Source organism: Cricetulus griseus, chromosome 6 (assembly GCF_003668045.3).
Source record: "Cricetulus griseus strain 17A/GY chromosome 6, alternate assembly CriGri-PICRH-1.0, whole genome shotgun sequence".
Classification (NCBI taxonomy): domain Eukaryota; kingdom Metazoa; phylum Chordata; class Mammalia; order Rodentia; family Cricetidae; genus Cricetulus; species Cricetulus griseus.
The window spans coordinates 72,946,248-72,973,310 of NC_048599.1; the positions used below are offsets into that span (position 1 = coordinate 72,946,248).

The following is a 27,063-nucleotide window of genomic DNA, read 5'->3' on the forward strand; positions in this document are numbered from 1 at the left end:
CAGCCTGGTCTACAGAGCAAGTTCTAGGACAGCCTCCAAAACAATACAGAGAAACCTTGTTTTGAAAAACAAAACAAAAATCACCATTTGAAGTTAGATATGATGGCCAGTATCTAATCCCAGTAGGTTGAAACAGGAAATTGTGAGTTACAGGTTAGCCGGAGCTACACAGCAAGATCTTGTCTGGGGTGAGGGTGAGGCAGTTCACCTCAAGCTTTTTTTTTGTAAACATAGTTTCGTTATTGAGTCTTTGGAATTCCACATCATGCACCCTAATTCTGTTCACCTCCTAGTCCCTCCAAATCCTCCCCTCACCTCCAAAAGAAAATTCAAAACAAGCAAACAAAAAGAAAACCAAACCTTCACTACTCCATCTTCATTGCTTCCGGTGGCATGGGGAGCTGCAGAGTGTCACACCCTTTTGTCCAATTAGCTTTACTTGTAAATGTTCATTGCAATGAGTCATTGGTCTGGTTCAAGGCCTCTGGTTTCTGATGTACCATCATAAGTGGATCCTCACTGAAATTCCTCTCAGATATCTTGAGGCCACCCAGAGTCATGGACAGCCAGCTGGTATAGGATGGGTCCCTTCATGAGCTCCAGCAGGTACTAGATAGGATAAACGTTAGGGTGGGCCAACCCCAGGCCTGGCTGTGGGCCTACATGGTAGTTGAGCTGGTAAGTCCAGGCCACTGGGTGAGGGGACAGAGCCAGCTCCCCTATACCCATGCCATCAAGGTCAGTTCTCTCTCACCCATGGTGACAGGTGGGCCATTTCTCCCGAGTGCAGGGAGCCCAGCTCTCTTGCTGCATTGTCCAGGACCAGGACCAGCTATACCAGGCCCAGCGAAGGGCAGGACTGGCTTAGCATGGCTGTCATTTCATCACACATGGTTCCTATGTTCCCCTGAGTTGAGATGGGCCACAGACATCAACACAGACCCCAGCTGCAGCCGGGCCACAGACCCAGACTTGGCTCTAGGTAACAGCTTGGGCTCGGACAACATTCTGGTTCCAGATGGAAGCACAAGCTACTCAGATTAGGCTGACTTTGATGGCAGCACAGCCCCTGGACACCAACAAGGCCACAGGTTGCAGTCCTCACCCCAGACTTCCATGTAACCTTTGGTGGCAACATGGGCCTTGGACTTGAACACAGACCCTGGCTTCGGTAGGACCATGAACCCAGACACGATCCTCCATAGCAGCCCAGGTCTGGACATCACCATGGCATCAGGTGGCAACACAGGCCACTCATCTGAATGGCCCCAGCTGCAGCAGGGCCCCTAGACTCCAACAAGGCTGCAGGTTTTAGCCCAGGTCCTAGGCTTCCACGTGGCAACATGGGCCACAGACTTCAAAACAGACCCCCAGCTGCAGTAGGACCACAGATCCAGACATGGTCCACAGCAGTAGCCTGGCCCTAGGTGGTGGCACAGGCCACCTAGATCAGTATGGTCCCAACAGCAGCGCAGCCCTCAGGCACCAACATGGCCCCAGGTGGCAGCCCAGACCTCAGGAATCCGAATGGCCTTCATTACAACAGGAACCTAGGGCTACATTCCTCAAAGACTTTTTAAAATATATTACATTTATGTATGTATGTGTGTGTCCACTCAACTGTGCAGGTCATGATCAGTACAATTTGGAAGAGTAGATTCATCTACCATATGGAGCCTAGGATCAAATTCAGGTCATCAGGCTCTGCAGCATTGAGCCAACTGACTAGCCCAAGATAGGATATTTCGGGGCTGGAGGGATGACTCAGAGGTTAAGAGCACTGACTGCTCTTCCAGAGGACCGGAGTTCAATTCCCAGCAACCACATGATGGCTCACAATCATCTCTAGTAGGATCTGATGCCCTCTTTTGGCGTGCAGGCAAACATGCAGGTAGGTAGAGCACTCATACACATAAAATAAGTCTTTAAAAAGAATAGGATATTCTAAGCAAATTGTTGCAGGATATTCAAGCACACTGGGAACCCCTTGGTTCAGGGGGTGAAGCCAGCAAAGACTAGTTGACCAGAATTAGCTACAGAGTCTGGAGGAGCCAGGAATACGGACAGAGAGATGCACAAGAAGGAGTAGGGCAGGACTTGGAGTACTGAGCTTCTTTTTTGGTTTGGGACAAGTGGAGAGATGCATCTCTTGCTGGGTCTCTGGCCAAAAAAGAAGGTCAGCTGGTTTATTCTGGGTCTCTCTGATGTAGTAGGTTTTCACCCCCACATCTGCCTTTGGAGTCTTTATTGGTAAATAGAATGACAGAAACTTAGTTTAAACCTACATATCAAGGTTGAGGCAGAGCTGGGCAGAAGGATCTGGTGATTAAAAATATCAGATTCATGTGCAGCCAGTAAGCCGACAGAAAAACATCAGTAAATCTATCATTTTCTGAAGACATTATAACGTTAAGCCGTAGGGCCAGTGCTAATCTTGGAGAATGTTGCTGGGTTACTACAACTGTCCTTACTGTCAGCTTGGTGTTCTCCTTCATTCCTCCTTGATGCCACATACAAGGCCTATCTCCATGTCTGTGCTCAATGTTTAGGGTAACTGTGAGCTGGGCCTCTCTCTCAGCAGAGGGGACAGAGGCCGAGCACCCCACCCAAAGGCAGCCTCCTGTAGACTAAGGAGACAGGTTTTATACAAAAATCAGCCTGGCTGGCCAAATTCTACTGAGATGAATCTAAAGCACGAGGGAGCAACACCAAGACAGAAACCAAAAACAAGGGGCAGGTAAAGAGATCCTGTATGTTCCAGGTGGGTGACAGCAGCAACTCAACTGCAGGACAGCTGTTTCCTTTTTCCTTTCCGACTCTGGTCTGGCACTGAACGAACTCCCTTTATCTCAAGGTTAGTTTGAGTTTCCAATCCTTGCAGCCAAAGATCAAACTGGCATATGTGTGAATGTTTAAGCTTTTTAAGTGTCAAGAGATTACATGAGTCATCCCAAATTAAAATGGAATGGTTTTGGTATCGTCTTATCATTTCCAAGGGAGATTTAGTTTGAGAAACCCTTCAAGAAAGGCAGACATGGGGGCTGGAGAGATGGCTCAGTGGTTCTACAGCACTGACTGTTCTTCCAGAGGTCCTGAGTTCAATTTCCAGCAACCACATGGTGGTTCACAACCACCTTGAATGAGACCTGGTGCCCTTTACTGGCATGCGCACAGAAGACTGTATACATAATAAATAAAATCTTTAAAAAAAAAAAAGGCAGACATGTTTCAGAGTATGTCTGTGTCCCTCCAGCTGTATGGTGGAGTCGCCTGGGAAGTACTTCATTCTTACCTGGCATCACCCAGATAGTTTTCAGGTGACACAGTTTTAGAATTTCTGTTCCTGTTGGTCTACATGCCTTTAATCCCAGCACTTGGGAGGCAGAGGCAAGTGAATCTCCATGAATCTGAGGCTACCCTGGTCTACATAGGGAGTCTTAGGCCAGTCTAGAGCTAAGTAATGAGAGACCTCAAAAAACAAAACAAAACCCCACAAAACAAATCTCCTCACCAAAGAGGCATAGGCACATTAGTCTAAATTCAGGTAGAACTTGTGTGATATCTGAGCAAACTGTGTAAAGATGCATCACTGTTTTACCTTGCCTGCCTAAGGCACCTGATTGGTTTAATAAAGAGCTGAATGGGCAATAGCTAGACAAGAGAGATTAGGCGGGGCTTCTGGGCAGAGGAACTCCCAATGAATCTAGGTGTTCAAGGGAGACGTCAGCAAGACACAGGAGTCAGACACACAGAATGGAGGAGAGGTAAAGAGCCATGTGGTAGAGCATAGATTAACTGAAACAGGCTAATATAATTTATAAGAGCTAGTTGAGAACAAATCTAAGCTGTTGGAAATATTTTTTGTTGGCTTTTTGAAGGGCCTGCCACCCAGCTCCCAAATAAATCACACACGGAGGCTTATTCTTAGTTATAAACAAACATCCGGTCTTGGCTTGTTTCTTGCCAGCTTTCCTTAACTTAGTTATCCTGTCTACCTTTTGCCTCCAGGCTTTTCCCGTTCTCTTACTTGTGTAAATCTTACTCTTACTCCGTGGATTGCTGTGTAGCTGTGCTGGGTAGCTCCTGTCTTCCTCTTCCTTCTCTTGTTCTTGAATTGCTCGTTTCTCCTTCTATTTATACTCTCTGTCTGCCAGCCCCGCCTGCCTTGCTATTGGCTATTCAGCCCTTCATTAGACCATCAGGTGTTTTAGACAGGCAAAGAACCACAGCTTCACAGAGTTAAACAAATGCAGTATAAACAAAAGTCACACACCTTAAAATAATATTCCCCAACACTAAGTTAAAGGCCAAGCTTTCATAATTAATGAGTCTCTGAGTCATTATTTGGGGGCTGACAGCCCCAAAAGAAAGAAAGTCTTGAGAAAGACCCATTACAAGAACTGAATGTTCAATTAGTTGAATATCTTTTTAGTTGTATTCTCCGAAAGTGAGTCATCTGAAAGCTATCTCTTTCTTTCTTTCTTTCTTTCTTTCTTTCTTTCTTTCTTTCTTTTTCTTTCTTTATTCCTTCCTTCCCTTTCTTTCTTTCTTTCCTTCCTTCCTTCCTTCCTTCCTTCCTTCCTTTCTTTCTTTCTTTCCTTCTTTCTTTCGAAGGGACCAGCTTCCCTTTTGGCAGCCATAACGGCCGAACACGTGCTTCTATGACCTTGTCCTAGACACTAGAAAGTCAGATGCCTGCCTTGTGACAAGGAACCAATCAGAAGTTAGCTGGTGGCGCTATGCTTTATGACTCTGGGTGTGCTTTACGGACAAGCACACAGCAATGACGTAGAGAGCATAGCAACCACCCTGGGAGGGCCTATGGACCATAACAACCAGTTGACCAATCAACACAGGGCAAGCCCTCCAAGCCTGGGAGGCACACCAATCCTGAACCTGTGTGTAAGCCTGTGCGTACCCCCTAGACACGCCCCTTACACTGTCCTATAAGATCTCTTGGGAGGCCCTAGGAGCTGTCTTTTCTAGACGTCTGCCATGGCAGGTGAGTGAAAGACCCGAGTTAACATGGGGTTAGCTCGTTAAATTACAATAAAGCCTCGTGCAGTTTGCAGCAAGCTCTCGAATCTGCCTGGTGATTGAGGTGACCTCGAACATGGCCAGGAACCCCGGATACCTGAGTTTTCCGGGGGTGGGGGGGGGTCTAACACTTTCTCAATGAGTGCTGGGTATTGAACCCTGGTCCTCTGGAAGAGCAGCCAGTGCTCTTAACTGCTAAACCATCTCTCCTGCCCTGAACTGTCTTATTTATAATTGGTGTGGCATACTGTGAGCACACCAGCCACTGATCATGTGGAGATCGGAAGACAACTCTATGGAGTCAGTTCTTGCCTTCCACCTTTATGTGGGTCCTAGGAATCAATTCAGATTGCCAGGCTTGTTTGTCAAATGCTTGCTGAGCCATCTCCATCTTGGCATCCCAGGACAGCTTATTTATGTATTTATATTTAGTGTGTTTGAGCCCATTCTCATGGGTCAAGACCCATAAGTGGAAGTCAGGGGACAACTTCCAGGCCTCTGCTATGTCTTTCCATGTGGGTTCCAGAGATCATGATGGAACAAAGGTCAACAGGCTTGGTGCCACGTGACTTTACCCAGAGCCATCTCCCTGGTGCTGTTTTGTTTTTTAAATATTTTTATTTATGTGTGTGTGTTTCTGTGTGTGCAGGTGCATGCTAGTACCCTGAGAGCAAAAGAGGGCATGGGATCTCCTGGGGCTGGAGTTACATGTGGTTGTGAACCACACCATATGCACCGAGCTCTGGCCCAACAGAAAAACGTGCCTCCTAGTAAATGGTTTGAGAGGGCTATACTGTACTATACCCAGGCTTAAATATTTTAGCAATAATTACATGGGCTTTAATGGAGTTTGAAAGCACTAATCCCATCTGTTCTAGTTACTTAAATAAACCCACATCTTATAGGCGACAGGTAGAAGATTTACTGCTTTAAGAAATGCATAATTTATGCCCAGTTATAAAGCACTAAAAAAAAGTTAAGTCACATGTCTTTTATTATTGAAGATCAAGGCCGATAACAAAGTATGTGTTCGTGGAGTTAGTTTGCTATTTTAGTGCTGAGGGTTGAAGGTGTGTGGGAGGTAGTTTTCTCGGTGCAGCAATGATCATGCCGGCCACAACTTCATGGAATTAAGGAGACGAGACTCCCCAAGTGGGCTTGTCCTGACACGGTATTTAGGGGAAATGATCTTCCTTTCTGGAACGCAACTGCTCAGAGCGCTCATCTAGTTTATGAACAAACCCGGTGGAGCTAGGGAACCGCTACCGCCCCTGCCCCCATCCCGCTTCATCGCAAGCCTCAGTCACCTATACACCTCGAAGAGACCACCACAGGGTTCATAATCCAAATGGCAGTATCTGTGTCACTGAGACTCAGTCAAGTGTGAGGGCGGGGGGGGGGAGGGGGGGAGGGTAGGGATAGGGGTGGGAGGGATGCCAAAATGAGGGCAAGAGAGTGAAGTTGTAGTACAGGATGAAAAGCTTAACTTTCAGCCGGGTGGTGGTGGCGCACTCCTTTAATCCCAGCACTCGGGAGGCAGAGGCTTGGCAGATCTCGGTGAGTTCGAGGCCAGCCTGGTCTCCAGGGCGAGTGCCAGGACTGTTACACAAAGAAACCCTGTGTCGAAAAACAAAAACAAACCATCATCAACAACAAGAAAACCCTCTGCTTTCAAAGTCCTGGCAAGGAAGGTGGCTTTTAAGGCGCCTTTCCTTTGGCTTCTCTTGACTAACTAACTCCGCGCCCTCGCTTCACTTTTCTCGTGTCTCCGGCGGCGCGCCTCCGCCTTTCAGTAAGGCAACATGGCGCCGCCCTGTGCGGCGTGAGCGACTCGGAGTCGCCCATCGCCGCGCCCCTCAGCCCGCACCAGGCCCCGCTCGAGACCCCGCGCTAGCCTATCTCCACACAAAACCATGGTGTGGCTAAGCTCCGAGCCACCGAGAGCCCCCTTCGTGACAGCGGAGAACTGCCGTACAGGAACATGGCGCCGCCCTAGGCTGGGCAGGCGCAGCGGCTCACACCGCCTCGCACAGCCCGGCGGGTGACTGAGGACCGGTCACCGTGGCGGCTGCCCACCTCAGCGGGGCTGAGAGGACCGCCCGCGGCCCGACGAGCGCGGCAGTCCGGGAGGGGTCCCGGCCCAGGCGCCCGGCCCACGGCCCGTCGCTCCCGCCCCTTGGCGGCACCACCCCGCGGGATTCGCAGCCAGAGCGGCGGCAGGGAGATCACCGACGCCGCGGCAGGTGAGCGGGGCGGCCGAGGAGGCCGGCGGGCCAGCCCGGGAGGCGCGGAGCGGAAGCACCGGCGTTGCTTGACTTCTCCGGGCCGGTCGGGTCCCGGGGTTGCCGGGTAGAGGCAAAGAGGAGACAGGGGCGGCTGGAGGCCCACCCTCCAGGCCGCACGCCCGGAGCGCCTCTGCCGCTCCCTCGCCCGCCTAAACAGCTGTTTACAACGGAATCTGGACGCGGCTTCCCCGCCGGTGGCCAGAGATGGTTCTTTCACTGAAAGACCCTTTCGGGAGGATTCTTTTGTGTTCAGCTTGGGCCCGCGCGCATCCCTGACAGATGTGGGTCCCCGTGCCAGGATCCTCCTCCCCTCGGTTTCCTGGTTAGGTGCCAGTAGGATTTTATGATTGTTGAGTGAATGAATGAGAGCAATTAAATAGCCCCCGGATGCACCCCACTGCTCATTAATTATAGTTGCCAGTTATGGAATGGTTGTGTGCCAGCCTGTGTTCTCTGTGTATGTAGTCTTATCCGTTAAATGAAGAGGTACGCAACTTCGTAGAAAACTGAAGTCACACAGCCTCTTTAAAGAGCCAGAATCGGATCTCAGTAGTGACAGGGAATGGGATATTTTAAGAAAAATTGATCACTTTTGCTAAGGGTGTTTGTCAGTTTCAAACCACAGGTCCAGTGCTACTCTAAACACCTTGGACAACCTCTCCCAAACAGTGACATCACACAGATGACACAGGGATTTATGTCTCTATCAACAGATGGATATCCGTTTGCCTGGGATGGGAGTGGTGCCGAGTATTTGTGGAGAATACTGTTGGTTTTGGCTCTTGAGAAGTTCAAAATCTAGGCGAAGAGTTTCATTTTATTTTTTAAGTACAAATTAGCACTTTCCCTGTCTGACCGCCAACTCCTCTTTCCCATCTTCACTACCTGTCACATTTCCATTTCACGTGCCATGCTTTTTTGCCAGAGGAATGAAGTAACCCCCTTTCTACCCCACCCCCACTTTAAAACTGGGTGAAATTCTACTCCTTTCAAAGATAGGTCACGTGTCATCTTTTCTGGGAAGGTTTCCTCCTGCTATTTAGAATAGCAAAGTCATGCTACTTTGTGTTTCGTTGTGGCTGCCTGCAAGCATGTCTGTCTCTCTGACTAGACTGTGTTCATCTTTCTATCCCTATTTAAATAATCGTATTTTGACTGGAATTTCAGTCAAATGAACGCCAACTGTCTAGCAATCAGCCCTGCGGGACTTTGGAGAAAAGTGTAAACATTCATCTCCTCCCGGGGAGGAGACAGAAGCTGCAGGATTTTGGGGGCAGTCTACTGAGTTTAAAGGAGTCTTGCTTTCCCCCTTTCTGCACCCACTGAATGGCTCCATCGGTATGTGAAGAGGATAAAGTCAGGTGTGTTTTTCTTTCTTATGGAATCTATGGGTGATGTTGTACATTGGGTCTGTTGCATTTCCAAACTCTAGGAGGATTTAGGACAGTGAAGAGATGGGTTTTGGAAGGAAAGTTGGGCCGGGTGTGGTAGCACATGCCTTTATCCCAGAATTCAGAGATCAATGAGTTCAGAACCAACCTGGTTAACTTAGTAACTTTCTATGTGGCCAGAGCTACATAGAAAGACCCTGTCTCCAGGGGCTGGGGGTGAGGCACTGGATTAGAAAGGTGAAATGCAGCTTGGCATTATGGTGCCCCTTAATCCCAGCCCTTAAGAGGCAGAGGCAGGTGGATCTCTATGAGGTGGTGACCAGCTTGTTCTTGGCATAGAGTTTCAGGCAAGCCAGAGTTGTGAGACCCTGCCTCCAAAATAAATAAACAAGCTGGGTAGTGGTGGCCCCTGCCCAGGGTGTATCTCTTGAGTTCCAGGACAGCCTGGTCTACAAAGCCAGTTACAGGACAGCCAGGACTGTTACACAGAGAAACCGTTTCTAAGAAAAAAAAAAATTAAACAAACAAATAAATGACAAAAGTTACTTAAGAACTTATTTTGGCTCACAGTCCAGGTCTATAGTCTGTCATTTAGAGGAAGTCACTGCAGCTGGAGCGTGAGACAGCTGGTCACATCATATTCTACATCAAGAAACATAGCAACAAACCCAGGGGTGGTGGTGCATGCCTTTAAGCCCAACACGTGGGAGGCAAAGGCAGAGGCAGGCGTTTCTCTGTGAGTTCGAGGCCAGCCTGGTAAACAGAAGGAGTTCCAGGACAGCCAGGACTACACAATGAAACCCTGTCTGGAAAAACCAATAAATAAATAAACAAACAAACAGATCTTGGGCTGGAGAACTGGCTCAGCAGTTAGGAGCACTGGCTGCTCTTCCAGATGTTGAAGGTTTGATTCTAAGCACCCACATGTTGTCTTACAACCATCTGTAACTCTAGTTTCAGGGTACCCATTTTCTTCCTTCTTCTAACCAACTTTGGCACCAGGCACACATGCAGTGTACAGGCATATATGCAGGCAAAAACACTCATATAAATAAAATAAATAAATCTTTTGAAAAACGCCCTTATTAGCTGGTCCAGAATAGTGTGTCAGGTAATATCCCCATTCTTATCAGCAGCTAATACAGTGAAAATCCAGTCACATTCATTATGATTGCTTGCTACTTCCTATTTTATTCATATGTTTTTCCTGTTGACTAGCAACTATTAAAAATATATGCTGGGTGAACATCTTTAATCCCAGCATTTGGGAGGCAGAGGCAGGTGGGTCTTTAACTTTAAAGCTAGCCTGGTTTAGAGTTAGTTCCATGACAGCCAGGGCTATACAGAGAAACCCTGTCTCGAAAAACAAACATATTTCTCTTAAACATTTTATAGAGTCTATACAAGTACTATTTGTCACCCCCATTTACTTACTAATTTGTTTTTTGAGACAGGGTCTCACTATGTAGCTTGGGCTATCCTGGATCTCTCACTATGTAGATCAGGCTGGCTTCAAACTCTCAGAGATCCGCCTGCCTCTCCCATTTACTTTTTTTAGAATTTAGGGGAAGGGTTGTATATGTGTGCTCACCTGTGCATATGCATGGAAGCCAGAGAGATAAACTTTGAGCATCTTGTAGGCGTGATTCCATGCCTGGCTTCAGTGGTACAAGGGATCTGAATTCAGGTCCACAAGCTTTTATAGCAAAGCATCTTACCTAACAAGCCATCTCCCAAACCCCCATTCCCAGGTATTTTTATACACACAATAGGACTAGAAGCCATCCATCCCCTCAGCACAGCATTGGAAGGTGGCTAGAAGCGTTGTTTCTAATGAGTTGCATTTTGGTGTTGTTTGTTTTTACTTAAGTGACCCTGGCCCTGAAGTTGCTCTGTCCTCCCAAGTGCTAGGTTTACAAGAGTGTGTAACCATGTCCAGCTTTCAAAGATTTTTTTCTATAAGCTCCCAGCCATGAAAGAATGTTAGTTTCAGGTGTGGGTGGTGGTACACATCTGTAGTTTTAGCATTTATGAATTGGGGGCAGGAAGGTCATGAGTTCAAGGCCAGCCTGGGTGACATAGAGAGCTCAGGGTCAACAGAGAAACACTGTCTCTAAATACAGACTTAAGACAGAGTCACCACTCCCTTTGAAGCAGAAGCATGTGGTTTAAGCCCCCTCCCCCACTTGTTATTCAGGAGTGGGATACAAATGTTCCAGCTATTCTGGAAGACTCACAGGTGTCCTTGGTTAGGTGTCTTTGATCACTGAGGTAGAGTATAAATGGATAAAATTTTCCAAAGCCTGTTGAGAAAACTGAAACTCAGAGACTAAGGGTTTGCTCGGTCAGTCAGTGACATGTTTGACTCATTCATTGTCTTTCTTTCCTAGGAAAGTGAATAGACAGCACTGAGGATGTCTGAAAACCTTGACAAGTCCCATATAAACGAAGCAGGAGAGTCAAAGCCCAGTGACTCTGAGCAAGGCCTGGAAGGTGCTCTGGAATGTTCTGATGAAGCTTTACAGAAAAAAATAAAGTCAGACTCACCTAGTCCCCAAAGAGTGGGAAGACCTCACTGTAAGCAAACTTGTCTTTGATTAAAAGCACTGATTGTTGTTTTCAAATGGCTTCCTTGTGCCTGTGGCTGTGAACTGAGTTCTCATAGTATCACAAGATTGCCAATGAGTAGCTATTGACAATAGCAGCCGTTTCCCAACTGGCAGTCTAGCTCCCTGTGGGTTTATAATTGCATGAGAAGTTAAAATTTTTAGAATGCTATCAGAATGTTCCTGTCTCTCCCCAGCCTCAGTGGCATTCCACTGTGTCTGAAGTAGCATGAGAAACGGGTGGGTAGAGCGAAACTATAGCTTTAGTTAAAAGAATGAGAAGTCTGAGGTGCCTTTGAACCAGGACTGGGGTTATTCAGGTTAAAAAAAGAAAACAAGTGCTTCACCACACCCTAAATTCATTTCCCCAGGGCTTGGTCCCCACAGGCAGAACAAGCAAGTGGATTCAGTTTGCTGAGTGAGGAAATCATTTTAGGTCCCAGCAGTCTCTGCCTGTGTAGCCAACAGTTGCCCAGCTCATGTCTTTTCTTAAGAACATGTAAACTTTTTGAAGCGAATCCAAAAATGCAGGTCTTAAAAGGGAGTGTCATAGTCTAAGAATGTCAGTGTTGATGCTATCAAAGTGTAAATGAATAGTTGTTCTGCAGACTGGGAAGAAGGACAAAGATCTTGGGGTTTTGAGGTATGTTTCCAAAATACTAAAGCCATTCCTGAATAATAAATCAGTCAACAGTGTTCTTATAGCCCATACCTACAAGTGGGCCCATTTTCTTAGTTTATGGTCATATACACTGGTAAAGCAGCACAAGTTCTTTCCAGAGAAGCACACCTGGTATGCATGTGTGAGTTACTGTTCATACATAAGTGTAGGTAGGGAGGTGGTTTCCCATCTTTCACAAGAGGCACTCTATCTCCTAAGGTAGTTACAAACATTAGAGAAATTCATGTAAAGCATTACGAATAGTGCTTAGGAGTAGTAAATGGTCAATAAACATCAGTGGTTGTCACTACTACTAGTATTATGTTATCTGCTGCATTTCTAATGACGAGACTCAGTGCTGTAATGTGTGCTATAATTTGAACTGAAATGTCCTCCATAGGCCCATCTGTTAAAAGCTGGGATCCAGCTGTGGCATTATGAGGAGTCGATAGAAACTTTAGGAGGGAGGATCCCTGGGAACTGCCCTTCTAGGGATTATTGGGACCTGACCACTTCTTCAGTCTCCTTTTGCTTTTGGCTAAGTTGATTGGTCCATTCTTGTCATGTGGCCCCTGCCTTTATGTGCAGCTCATCGAAGACCCAAAAGAATGGATCCACTAGATCAGGGTCTGGAACTTCCAAACTGTAAGCCAACCCCCAAACCTTATGGGATCCAGCCTCATGTAGCCCAGGCTGGGCTCAAATTCTCTGTGTAGCTAAGGATAACCTTGAACTCTTGATCTTCCTGTCTCCATTTCCAAACTGCTGGGTTATAGACTTGTACTACCATGCCCAACTCCCAGCTTGTATATATGTATGCATGCATGTATGTATGTATATGTATTTGAGTCAAGGTCTCACTCTGTAGATAGGCTTCCCTGGAACTCACTTTGAGGTTGGCCTCAAACTCATGTATTCTAATTGCCTCAGCCTCTGAGTGCTGGGATTACAGCTGTAAACTACCACTTCCAACAACTTTTTCTCTTAATGAATTGATTTATCTCCAGTACTCCCTACAGCAACAGAAAACTGACTAACAAGATATGACTGCTGGCATGGTTTTTATTAACTGTACTTTCTAATAAAGAAGGGTTTTGGGTTTGTCTTTTCAATTATTCTGTGAAGGATAAACTTGTTTTTGACATTCTGTCCATGATAGCATGGCTCTAATAAAGTGAAGTTAGTATTTAAGTCTAAGACAAAAGTGTTTTCCTAGCACCTATGAGCAAGTTTTCAGAGAGCCAGAAGCTGCTAAAAAAGACCCAGGCTGGCCGGGCGGTGGTGGCGCACGCCCACCCAGCACTGGGGAGGCAGAGGCAGGCGGATCTCTGTGAGTTTGAGACCAGCCTGGTCTACAAGAGCTAGTTCCAGGACAGGCTCCAAAGCCACAGAGAAACCCTCTCTTGAAAAAACAAAAAACAAACAAACAAACAAAAAAGATCCAGGCTGGAGAGATGGCTGAGGTTAAGAGCACCGACTCCTCTTCCAGAGGTCCTGAGTTCCGTTCCCAGCAACCACATGGTGACTCACAACCATCCATTATAAGATCTCGTGCCCTCTTCTGGTGTGCAGATATACATGGAAGCAGAATGTTGTATACATAATAAATAAATAAAATATTTTTTAAAAATCATTTTTAAAATTTATGTTTGAGCTGAGTGGTGGTGGTGGTGCACACCTTTACTCCCAGGACTTAGAAAGCAGAGGCCAGCGGATCTCTGAGTTCAAGGCCAGCCTGGTCTACAAGTGAGTTTCAGAACAGCCAGGGCTGCACAGAGAAACCCCCGTCTTGAAATACCAAACAACAAACAAACAAACAAAACTGATGTTTGAATATTATTTAAAAAGTAATTGAAATTTTGGCTAGGACTAGGACAAATTTTTAGCAATTTCTTAAAGGACCCTAAATGTGCTTCTGCCATCTTTAGTACATACATAAAGCAATGTTCTCAGTATGAACAATTACAAAGTCACAATGTTGATCAACTTTGAAAAACCTAAAGATGTTGTATGTACATACCAACTATTCAGCCAAGATGTAATTAATTATATAAAATGTTTTTATAAGCACATCTACTAGTATGCAAATTTTCTTTGATCTTTAATAAATTGATGAAATTATATGTATACCAAAGTATTGTTTGCTTTTTTTAAGATTTAAAAAATTAGCTGTGTGGTGGTGGCCTACACCTTTAATTTCAGCACTCAGGAGGCAGGGGTAGGAGGATATCTGTGAGTTGAGGCCAGCCTTGGCTACAAAGTGAGTTCCAGTACAACCAGAGCTATTATACAGAGAAACCCTGTCTCAAAAAACAAAAACGTGTGTATGTATTTACACACACACACACACACACACACACACACACACACACACACACATACACACTCACATGGATATATCTCAAATCCTTGAGTGCCTTAGAGCTTTACAAATGGAATCTGCAACAGAGAGCATGATTGATGATCTCTAAAACTGCGCCACAATCTTGAGTTGCTAGGATTTCGCCATCGCCTCCCATAATTTTTTTGTGCCACTTGGCAGCAAATCTCTGTTCATCACAGTCACAGCCCTTGGTAATCACTGATCTGCTTTCTGTATAGTCTTGCTGTTTGTGTAACTTTATATGAATGGAGTTTGCGGCAGATTTGGTGGCTCAGGGTAAAGGAACTCCCTGATGAACCACATGACTTGAGTTTGATCTTTGGGACTCACACCATGGCAAGAGAGAACCATCTCCCATACCTTGTTGTCCACTCATGTGTGGTGGATTGCACGTATATACACACAATGCACATGTATTAATTTTAAAATATTTTTTAAAATGGAATTCTAGTAAATATGGTTGTTTATATCTGACATTGTCAATAGACAGTTCTTGTGAAATTTGTGGTTTTGCATTTAACAGTGGTTCCTTTTTATTGCCAAGTAACCTTCCATTTGTGGTGATTACAACTTCTCTATCTTTCAGTAATAGGATTTTCATTTGGATTTGTCAAGGTTTTGTGAATAAGATTATTAATCTACGAGTACAAGTCTTTTCATGACCTTACTTTCTGTTTTCTTGGGTAATGGATTAGGAGTGGGTTTTCTGGGACATGTGGTTAGTGTATGTTTTGCTTTATAAGAAACCACCAGGAGGCCTGAGGAGATAGATCCATTGGTAAAGTGTTTGCCCAAGCTTAAGAACCTGAGCTTGAATTCTGTAAGCCACATAAAACAGCTAGGTATGGTGGCACATATCTGTAATTCCAGACCAGAGGAGTCAGAGACAACCAGGTCTGCAGAGCTTGCTGGCCACCTAACATACTTGGTAAGTTCTGAGTTCCAGAACCTGGCTCAAAAAACAAGATGGATGGCTCCTGGGAATGACATCCAGGATTGACCTCTGGTCCCAACGTGGGCGCGCATGTGCGCACACACCCAGACACACACAGAGAGGGGATAGGGATGGAGAGAGAGAGAAACCACATTGACTGTTACTTCATATCCCACTCCACATTTAGGTACAGACACTCTGCCTTTGTGCCAGTGTTCAGCACATTTGGCATGTTCAGTCTTTCTGCTTCTGGCCAGAGCTAGTAGATGTGTAGTTACAGCTCACACTGGGTTTAATTTACATTTCCCTAATGACAATGAACATCTTTCCATATTCTTTCTGGGCATTTGTATATCTTCTTTGAAGAAGTGTGTGTTTAACTCTTGCCCATTTCTAATTTTTGTTAATTGTCTGTTACTGAGTTGTGGGATCTTATGGAGATGGATATGTGCTCTGTCAAGGGCTTTACTTGTGTTTTCTTTTGTGACATACCTTCCATATTCTTTTTTGTTGTTGTTTGTTTTTTCATAGGCAGAGTTTCTCTATGTAATAGTCCTGACTGTCCTGTGTAGGCAGTTTTTTGTCAGGACCTCTGGCCTGCTCCCAAATATCCACACAGAGACTTAATATTAATTATAAATGCTTGGCTGATAGCTTAGGCTTGCTACTAACTAGCTCTTACAACTTAAATTAACCCATATTTGTACCTATGTTCTACCATGTGGATCAATACCTTATCTCAGTGTGGCATGTTTATCTATTCCTTCCTCTGTGTCTTGCTCAGGACCCTCAAAATTCCCCCCTTCTTCTTCCCAGCATCCTCCTAGTCTGGCTCTCTTGCCCAATTTCTTCCTGCCCAGCTATAGGCCAGCTCTTTATTAACCAATGAGAATAATACTTATTCACAATGTACAAAGATTGTTCCACAACATTTCCCCCTTCTTGTCTATTTAAAAAGGAAGGTCTTAATTTTAACATAGTAAAATTATATACAACAAAACAATTATCAAGTAAAAATTACAGTTATAATATCTAGTCCATTTGTATTTGGCAAAATTAGAGAAAAGACTCTTATTTATCTTATCTTTGTGAGTCTGAAGTTTTATACTTAATTTACCTTTTATCATAACTAAGGAAAACTTTAATTATTTCGTTTTTTTTTAAACTCCATCAAAGACCCCAGAAGGGTGTAATGTTACCTGACAACAGTGACATCTGGCTGCCTGGAGAGTCACCCAAGGTTCCTCTGTAACATTGGGGCATCCATATTTGGCCTATAGGTCCAGTATATCTGACCTTGCTTCTGAGAAGCAAGAAAATTTGAAGGACTGTTCTACTTTGTCTTGGCAAAATTTGGCAGTCACTTTTTTTTTTTTTTACATCCTACTGGTCCAGTTTGGCTAACATACTACCAGCAATTGAAGCAAGGGCAATTTCTTTACCCAAATTCCTAGCTTTTACCATAAAGAAAGCAAACTCCATATGGAGGTTCTTCGATGCCCATCATCTTCTCTGAAGTAGATTGGTGCTGCAAGGAGCAGATGTGTCTCACTGTTGTGAAAAGCCTTAGGTTACTAAGCATATTAAATGCCATATTCTGTAAGTCTTTGAAGACCATCTGTCTATCTAAATATATCTGTTTAACCTTGAGAACCTACCTAATATGACTAAAAGTTTGATTATTATAGTTATTAACCTGTATTTCTTTTTTTTTCTTTTTTCTTTTTTCTTTTCTTTTTTTTTTTTTTTTTTTGGTTTTTTGAGACAGGGTTTCTCTGTGTAGCTTTGGAGCCTATCCTGGCACTGGCTCTGGAGACCAGGCTGGCCTCGAACTCACAGAGATCTGCCTGCCTCTGCCTCCTGAGTGCTGGGATTAAAGGCGTGCGCCACCAACACCAAGCTCTGTATTTCTTAATTATACATTACATTTTAAAATGAACTGCATAAGCTCGATACCCCAAACATACATATAGTTTAGCAAAAATATCTTTAAATTTGTTATTAGTAACCAAAATCCATACCAATGTAAACTATTTTGAAATTAATTGTTGCTTTTTGGATTAAAGTAGCTTCAATAGTTACCCTATTATCTCATCATTTTTATATTATATTCCCATTTTTTCCTTTAGAAAGAGATCTTTGAATTTAAACTCCTTTGTTTAGCTATTTTCCTATGACCAATAACCACTTGTTATCACTCCCCCCCAAATGATGACATTTTCTCAGGAGCTCTTGTCTATTCCCCCTTTCCAGGAGGATCCATGTATGTCTCTCTTAGGGTTCTCCTTGTTACCTAGCTTCTCTGGGGTCATGGACTATAAGCTGGTTATCCTTTGCTTTACATCTAATATCTACTTATGAGTGAGTACATAGCATATTTGTTTTTCTGGGTCTGTGTTACCTCACTCGGGTTATTTTTTTCTAGTTCCATTTATTTGCCTGCAAATTTCAAGATGTCCATATCAACCTGGAATGAATCCATAGTCTGTCATTTCTGTGGAAATAAAAGCATAACCTCTTCCCCCAAACAACACATCTTTTGACTTCCATTTTGAAGTCAAGATATTTTAAAAATATATAGGTTGGTTTAATCCAGCAGTTTCCATAATTCAATGTTTCTATGTATTTCCCATCTTTATGTGGATTATTTATTATTATTATTATTTTACTCCTTTTAAAGGACTTTATTATTTTATGCTATTTTAAAATCTGTGACTGTATATACTTTTTCTCTTTTTTTTCCTTCCCAAGCCTATATATATTTTAAAACACACTGTAACCTGTTTATAGTTTTCTCCATCTGGATCTGTCTTTTCTGAGCATCTGTATTGTTTTTTGATTGCATGAGATGAATCTTAAATTGTTATGTCAGCTGCTGGCACCACTCAGTTTTGTGTATGGCATGAACACATGGCAGTTGGCTTCTGGCTCCATCCCACAGGCAGCTGCTGGGAGACACATCTCTGTACTGCAGCCAGTATGAGTGACATGAGACTGTGAAGCCACATTCGGCTGTTGTGTGTTTAGAACCTTTTTAAAACTTTCTCAGGTCTTACATGGATGTAGGTGCCCCACATTGGAGCATCATTCATAGGCAGAGTTTTTCATTAGGACTGTTCACCAGCTCCCAAATAACCACACAGAGACTGAATATTAATTATAGATGCCCAGCTGATAGCTTAGGGTTGTTACTAACTAGCTCTTACAACTTTAATTAGCTCATATTTCTTATTTATGCTCTACCACATGTCAGTACCTTTTTTCAACACAGCAAGTTCATCTTGCTTCTATCTGTATTTCCTTGCCACTCTTGAGACTCCTCTCCCCTTCTTTGTGCTCTCTCTTTGTCTGTAAGTCCTGCCTAACCTCTACCCATCCAGCTATAGGCCAGTAATACATATTTACAGCATACAAAGATTGTTCTACAGCAGTCCTGGAACTTCCTTTGTAGACCAGGTTCTGGAATTCTAGGACATGCACTACCATGCCCTGCTTAAGGTAACTTTTTCTCTAATAGTCAACATTTCATGAATTTGCATATCATCCTTGTGCAGGAGCCATGCTAATCTTCTCTGTATCATTCCAATTTAGTATATGTGCTGCCAAAGCGATCACTTTTTAATATTTTTTTAACATTGTGTGTGTCTCTCCCTGTGTGTCTGTGTATGTCTGTGTATAATGTGTGTGTGAAGACTAGTTGTGGGCTTGGTTCTCTCATTGTATGGGTCCCAGGGATTGAACTCAGGTTGTCAGGCTTGGCAGCAAGCACTTTTACTTGCTGAGCCATTTAATGAATTCCAGGGTAATGGTTTTAAGCTTGTTTAAGACTTAATGCTACTTTAATTTTGAGAAATATCAGTGTCAATGCAAAAGTAAGTTTTTTTTTTTTTTTTTGGTTTTTTGAGGCAGGGTTTCTCTGTGTAGCATTGGAGCCTATCCTGGCACTCACTCTGGAGACCCGGCTGGCCTCGAACTCACAGAGATCCACCTGCCTCTGCCTCCTGAGTGCTGGGATTAAAGGCGTGTGCCACCAACGCCGGCCAAAAGTAAGTTCATTATGGAAGCAAAAAAGGTCTTTTTAAAATATATTTGTGTTTGCATGTGTGTGTTCATGGACTCAAACATGCCACAGTACACACGTGGGCATCAGAGGTCAACATGCAGGAGTCAGTTCTGTCTGTGTACCCTGTGGATTCCAGGGATGAAACTCAACTCAACAGCCTTGGTAGCAGGCCCCTTCACCCATTGAGTCATCTCACTGACACCCAGAAGATTGTAAATCTGTGTTTTCCTTTTTGGAAAGACAGGGGTTAGCAGAGGCAGAACATAAACCTTCAGCTTATTGGAACAATGAAAAACTGTAATTTAAGTTTTCAATCGCAATATACCGTACTACTTTCCATTGAGTGGTCATAGCAGGAGCCATATGTTTCGTGTATTATATTAATGCTTGTTACTCTTAGGATTCTAGGTAAAAAGGAAAAGCTAAGCCTATTGTTTGAAATATTGGGGTACAGATATCACTGCAGCTGCCATCGCAGGCCTTAGCTTAATAAACTTCTTACACTGGGTTTCTGTTACAGCTAGTCCTGCTCGGCTTGTCACTGTAGAGGAACTTCTAGAAACAGCGAAAGGAGTCACCAACATGGCTCTAGCGCATGAAATTGTAGTTAACGGAGACTTCCGGATTAAAGCCGTTGAATTAGCAGAAGGCAGGTGCGTGTCTGAACTTGTTTACTGAGCATTTCCAGTTCTGGGTACAAGCCATGATGCTTCAGGGTACAAGTAAAGGATCTGGAGTCTGTCGAAGTCTTCATGCCTTCTTTCCCCCATTAGGATTTAGTCATTTCATTTTTTTTTCCCAGTGCATTGTTTCATTCATTTCCTTGCAACTATGTCATTATACTGTAGTTGTTATTTAACTTGCATCTTTTGCCAGATTTTAAACTACATGAAGACAAGGAAGCCAGATAAGGGGGCACATGCCGGTAATCCCAAGGCTTGGGAAGTGGAGGCAGGAGGATCATTTCAAGGTCATCCTCAACTATGTAGCAAGTTAGAAGCCATCTAGGGCTATATGAGTCCCTTTCTCAAAAAACAAAAACAAAACAAGATAATAATAATAAAAGATGAAGGCTGGAGAGATGGCTCAGTAATTAAGAGTACTTTCTGGGCTGGAGAGATGGCTCACTAGTTAAAAGCACTGACTGTTCTTCCAGAGGTCCTGCGTTCAATTCCCAGCAACCACATGGTGGCTCACAACCACCTTGAATGAGATCTGATGCCCTCTGCTGGCATGCAGGCAGAAGACTGTATACATAATAAATAAATAAAATCTTTAAAAAAGAAAGAAAGAAAGAAAGAAAGAAAGAAAGAAAGAAAGAAAGATTAAAAAAAAAAAGAGTACTTCCTGCTCTTGAAACAGGACTTGAGTTCAATTCCACGAACCCATGCTGGCCACTGTACAACCACCTGTAACTCCATTCCAGCGGGATCTATTGCCTCTGGCCTCTGTGGGCACCTGTATTCACATATATGTATCATAGGAACTTGCTGAGGTCAGAGAAAATAAAATTAGCAACTCCAGTTTCCAGTCTTTAAGAAATTTAAAATTTTATGTACATGAGTGGTGTTTCCTGCATTTATGTATGCACACCACATGCATGCCTGGCTCCCACAGAGGTCAGAAGAGGGTGCTGGATCCTGAAACTGGAGTTATAAATGGATGGTTGTGAGCCACCATGTGGGTGCTGAGAAGTAAATCCACCTCTAGTCTTCTCTGCTTATGGCATTTTTATATATGCTAGTCACTGGGTTGATGTTGCCTACTAAGTGATATGAAATCCATTCTTAAAGGGCAAAGTAGGTAGAGTGTGTTGTCAGATTATGTCTGGGACAGCTTTCCTTGGTTCTATGGTTTTGAAGATTTATTACCCTATAGCCAGAGTACTTATGACTTTGAAAGTGATTTAAAATCATATAAATACTCTTATATAGTACATATTTATTTGTCTTTTTATTTTTCCTTGTCATCAGCTTGGAGAAGAGAGTAAAGGAGATTGTACATAAAGCATTCTGGGATTGCTTGAGTGTTCAGCTAAGTGAAGACCCCCCAACATATGACCATGCCATCAAACTTGTAGGAGAGATCAAAGAGGTGAGACAGAGAATGAATTGAGCTTAGGGGGTGTTCATCCAGCCTGTGTTACTATGCCAGAAGACTCTAAAGAGATTGAGGGCCACAGAGTTAAGTTATTTGAAGGAATTTGGATTGAGTACTTTTGACTTAGCACCACTGCCCCTTTAAAAACTTTTCAAGCAAGCCATGATAACCTGAAGGCACTACTTTTGTACAACAAAGAAAACATTCATATTACTTAGAGGCACCAAAACTTATATTATGAAATATAGAGTATTTATGAATTTTTAATAGGTATGGACACATTCAATTTATGTTGGCCAAAAAGTGATTGTGCCTTGGGATAGAGAAGGCTGTAGGTGGAGGAACTTTTTCTGAAGTGGCTTTAGCATTCATATTGAAGAATTGTTATCTGGGAAAATGGGAATCAGTTGTTGCCTCACAGGCTTCCATAGCAACTGCCCTTTCCTTTGCTTATCATTAATCATTTTTAGCCACACAAGGTAATTCATACCCATGATTCTAGAACTTGGTACACTGAGACAGAAGGGTCTCTAGCTTATAGCCAGATTGGATGACATAGCAAGACCCTACTTCAAAAAACAAACACAAACCAACCAACCAACTCCCAGATTTTTCTTGCACCTAGGCAATTGCTAGAATGTGAACGAGGCTTAGGTAGCTATTCTAAATGCTTCATGTGCATGTTTGTTTGTAGATTTGTTAAGTAAGATGCTAAAAATGTGTGTAGTGTCATAATCGAAGTTGGTAATCCTTTACTTTTGAATTATAAGTTGTAAGTTCTTTTATGCATAATAAGGCTGACGCCTAAGAAACTGACTGAACTTAGCTGTGCTCTCTTTTAGACTCTGCTGTCTTTCTTGCTGCCTGGTCACACCAGACTAAGAGACCAGATAACTGAGGTCTTGGATCTGGAACTGATAAAACAGGAAGCAGAGAACGGGGCTCTAGACATTTCCAAGCTGGCAGAATTCATTATTGGAATGATGGGGACATTGTGTGCACCTGCTCGAGATGAGGAAGTTAAAAAACTAAAGGACATTAAGGAAATAGTGCCTCTTTTCAGGTATGAAATGTGTCCCTCACAGTACATCTAGTTGAAAATGTATTTGCAGATGTATATTTCAAGTCTAGGGATTCAGTCATTTCAAAAATGTTTCTAAAACAAACATCTAAAACACAGAAATGTAGGAATTCTGCCACTTTCAGCCACAGTTTTTCCAGCACTAAGGGGCTAAGATAGGATCTGAGTTCAAATACAGTTTGGGGCATATAGTGAGATGCTGTCTTCGAATGAATGAATGGATTAGTAAAATAAACAAGGGAGGTAGCAGTACTTCTTAGTTCCAGCTGGTTGTGGCTGCAATGACTCAGGTTTTCCAGTCTTTTGACTTTTATAAAGAGAAATCGAGAGATCTGTTTTTTGAAACCACTGTAGGAGCATGTTTGGGGTTACTGTAAGTCAGCAGCTGCCCATGGGCAGTTTGTGATGGCCTTTGCTTCCCTGTGGGTGGCCTTAGAGAACTGATGGGAGTGTTTCCAGTAGCGACGGCATGCCTCTCAGGACAAGTGTGCTGTTGTGAATTTGTGAGTTGGACAGAGGAGCAGGGGAGGGCTCCAAATGCATCCTTTCCTGTCCACGAGTCTTGAGCAGAAGGCTGTGCTTCTGGAAGGTCATGGGCCTGGGAGCACATCTGATCCAATCCCTGCTTCTGTGCAGGGCCACATCTTCACATGAGCCTTGGGTTCTTCAGGACAGGGTTTCTGTGTAGCCCTGGCTGCCCTGGAACTCACCTTGTAGACTAGGTTGGCCTTGAATTTAGAGATTCAAGTGCTTCTACTTCCAGAGTGCTGGGATTAAAGGTGCACACTACCATGCCCATCGAGCCTTGGGTTCTAACTACCTCCTGTAGGTGGGTACTTAGCTGTTCTTAGTTATGGTGTAGGCCAGGCAGGATGGAAGGAATTCTCAGAAGCAGATGAGGAGTTTGTCCTTTGGGTACAGAGTGTGAACTAGCAATTATACAACTGAATTAAAACATCAAAAACCTCTTAAAACACAGAGAGACTGGGGAGAGAGGGAGGAAGAAAGGAGAAAGTTAATTTTTGTTCTTTCATTTTATTTGAAACAGGGTCTCTCTATGTAGTTCTGGCTTTTCTGGAACTTGATCTGTAGACAGGCAGTACTCAAATTTGCAGAGATCCTTCTGCCTCTGTCTTCAGAGAGTAAGCTACCTTGCTTGGCTAATTTTCATTCTTTGCTTAGAAAATGAATCAACCTATGTAAGCATGAAGGCCAAGATCCCTGTCCCTGTCCTTCCTCAGGCTGCCAGGAGGGCTGACCCACAAACAAAGAACACATTCTGGGCTGGAAAGGCATTGTCAAGTATAAGGAGCAGAGGGTGAGGAAAAGGAGGTTAGAAGCACCTTAAAATATTGCAGTCTTTTTTCTTTTCTTTCTTTCTTTTTTTTTTTAAAGACAGAGTTTCTCTTTGTAACCATGCTGGCTTTCCTAGAGTTAGCTCTGTAGACCAGGCTGGCCTTGAACTCACAGAAATCTGCTTGCCTCTGTCTCCAGAGTGCTGAAATTAAAAGGTGTGCACTACCACTGCTTGCCAAATTTTGCAGTCTTTCATGTCATTAGTTAAGTGTTTGTTTTCCAAATTTGTTTTATTTTTGAAAAAGATTGTTATTTTCTTTTTAATTATACTTATGCCTGCCTGCCTGTCTGTCTGTGGGTATATGCACGTGAGTGCAAATGCCTGAGGAGGCCAGAGAGCTGCCCAGCATAGGTGCTGGGAACTTAACTAAGGTCCTCCTCTCTGATGATTCTAGCTTGTATCAAGTTGACATAAAACTAGCCAGCACAACTGACCCCTTGTCAGTTTGACACACAAACATCACTTTTCTATCAGAACCTTTTCTTTCTCATTTATCCTCAAGATGGCACAATAATGTTAATATTATAAAATAAAACATAAATGACTTTAAAAGTCCCACAGTTTTTACAAATTCAAACACTTTGAATGTTCAGTCTTATCATCTGGGCAGTGGTGGTGTATTCCTGTGATCCTAGCAGTTGGGAGGGAGGCAGAGGCAGGTGGATTTCTGTGAGTTTGAGGCCAGCCTGGTCTATAGAGCTAGTTCCAGGACAGCCAGGATAGTTTCACAGACAAACCCTGTCTTGAAAAACCAAAAAACCCAAACAAAACAAAAACAAAAAACCCCTCAAAGTCTCTCAAGGGTGGGTTCTTACAGAAATCAAAATTAAGTTAAATACTTTCTTAACGTCAAGAGGGACGAACCAGGGCACAGTCACAAACAGATCAAAGCAAAACCGAACTCCCACTGTATAATTCATTCAGTGTCCAATATCAGGGATTCATTCATGATATTTTGGGCTCCTCCAAAGGGCCTGGGCCGTTTCTCAGCCTCTGCCCTCTGCTATACTCACAGCTTGTATTCTAGGCTCAGGCTGGCTCCACTCCATCATGGCTGCTGCTGTTCTTGGCTGTTAGCCTATTTCCAATATGCTGGGGTCTTGTGCTGCAACTGGGCTGTACTTTTCACCAATAGCCTCTCCTGGGTTTTCTTCATGGTGCCAAACCTCAACTTCTCTGCATGAACCCTTCAGTCCAGGGCCTTTAACTGCCACTGGGGCTGCGCCTTCACTAGTGGCCTCTCCTGGCTTCTCACAGTGCCAAGCTTCAGCTGCTCTCCATGACCCTTTCATGCCTTAAAAACCAGTCCCACCTAAGTGACTTACATATTACCAAGTTCAGCTGCCAGTAAAAGGTCAACCTTGGCCACCTCTGGAACACAGCTTCTGTGTATTGATTAAGGGAACACTTCCCAGAAGATTTCACCTCAGTGATGCTGGTCTCTTCTTAATCACCACTAATTTCTTAGCTCCAGCTGACCAGCATCAATTGCTCCAGTAAAGCAAAGTTTTTACTTCAGTGGTTCTGGTCTCTTGTTAGTCACAGCTGTTTCTTCTGCCCTAGCTAACCAGAGTTGCAGATTGTCGACTCAAAATAGCAAACAGCCTTGATAGAGTCTTTAAATGACTATCAAACTTCCCTCTGGAACTTCACAAACCAGGCTTCCATTGCCTTCACTGCTCTCAACATTCTTATCTTCCAAGCTCCCATAGAAAAGTTCACTAAGGTTTATTTAACAGTGGCTTTTCTAGCCATTGTTCCAAAGTCCTTCCACAATCCTCCCAAAACAACATGATCAGGTCTGTCACAGCAATCCCCCATGATCCTGGTAACAATTTATTTTAGGATTACTATTGCTTTGATGAAACACCATGACCAAAGGCAACTTGAGGAGGAAAGGGTTTATTTCACTCATACTTTTGTATTACAGTTCATCATCAAAAACAGTGAAGATAGGAACTCAAGCAAGGCAGGAACTTGGAGGTCACAGCTGATGCAGAGGCCATGGAAGAAAGAGTACTGCTTACTGCTTATTTGCTTCCCGTGGCTTGTTAGCCTGTTTTCTTATAGACCCCAGACCACCATCCCAGGGGTGGCCCTACCCACGATGGACTGAGAGTCCTCCCACATCAATCACTAATTAAGAAAATGCCCTACAAGCTTGCCTAAAACCCCATATTTATTGTGGAATGGCCCTTTACACTGTGTGAAGATGTATCACTGTGATTGGTTTAATAAAAAGCTAATAGCTAGGCAGGAAGAATAGTCGGGACTTCTGGACAAAGAGAGCTCTGGGGAGAAGAAAGGTGGAGTCACCAGCCAATGCCAGCCAGATGCAGAAGAAACAGGATTGGCAAAATGGAGATGAGGTAACAAGCTCGTGGAAGAACATAGATTAAAAAGTATGGGTTAGCCTGGCTGTGGTTATGCACACCTTTAATCCCAACACTCAGGAGGCAGAGACAGGCAGATCTCTGTGAGTTCGAGGCCAGCCTCATTGGTCTCCTGAGAGAGGTCCAAGACAGCCTCCAAAGCTACAGAGAAATCCTGTCTCTAAAAAACCAAAAAAAAAAAAAAGGTAGGTTGGTAATTTAAGTTATAAGAGCTAGTTAGAAACAAGCATATACTGGTCGGGCGGTGGTGGCATATGCCTTTAATCCCAGCACTTAGGAGGCAGAGGCAGGTGGACCTATGTGAGTTCGAAACCAGCCTGGTTTACAGGACAAACTCCAGAACAGGCTCCAAAAGCTACAGAGATACCCTGTCTTGATAAAACAAAACAACAAACAAACAAACAACCCCCCCAAACCAAGCATAAGCTAAGGCTGAACTTTCAAATTAACAAGTCTCCATGTCATTTTTTTGTGAGCTGGCAGCCCAAAGAAAAATCTGTCTATACATCTTAATGAAGGCATTTTCTCAACTGAGGCTCCCTCTTCTCTGATGACTCCCGCTTGTGTCCAGGTGACATAAAATGAACCAGTACAGGTCCTCTGAAAGAGCAGGAAGTACTCTCAACCATTGAGCCATCTCCCAGTCCCCCAAATTCATTTTCTTAATTCATTTTCTCGTGATTTTACAGATTTCTTTTGCTGCCCTTTCTAAGATGAAACCATAATCTCTTCCTTTAACCTATGCTTATGCCACTACTGCCTGCTTCTAAGT

The 27,063-nt window shown here is 43.7% G+C and overlaps 1 protein-coding gene and 1 non-coding gene across 4 annotated transcripts in view; one reads left to right on the forward strand and one right to left on the reverse strand.

Moving 5' to 3' along the window:
• Positions 1-6,839: 6,839 nt before the first annotated feature.
• Tcp11l1 (t-complex 11 like 1) overlaps positions 6,840-27,063 on the forward strand; it is a 38,240-nt gene continuing 18,016 nt past the window's right edge. Inside the window, exons 1-5 of one of the 3 annotated variants that reach the window (XM_027422334.2) lie at positions 6,840-7,280; positions 11,104-11,290; positions 19,881-20,013; positions 21,334-21,454; positions 22,303-22,523. In XM_027422334.2, coding sequence (XP_027278135.1) covers positions 11,128-11,290; positions 19,881-20,013; positions 21,334-21,454; positions 22,303-22,523 — 638 coding nt within the window. In that variant the 5' untranslated portion in view covers positions 6,840-7,280; positions 11,104-11,127. Of the gene's footprint in view, positions 7,281-8,355; positions 8,684-11,103; positions 11,291-19,880; positions 20,014-21,333; positions 21,455-22,302; positions 22,524-27,063 lie in introns of those variants that run through there. The other 2 variants (XM_027422335.2, XM_027422336.1) reach the window with 2 other exon arrangements.
• LOC113833210 lies at positions 18,807-18,912 on the reverse strand. The gene has a single exon (XR_003486660.1). It is a non-coding gene; the product is annotated as a U6 spliceosomal RNA (small nuclear RNA).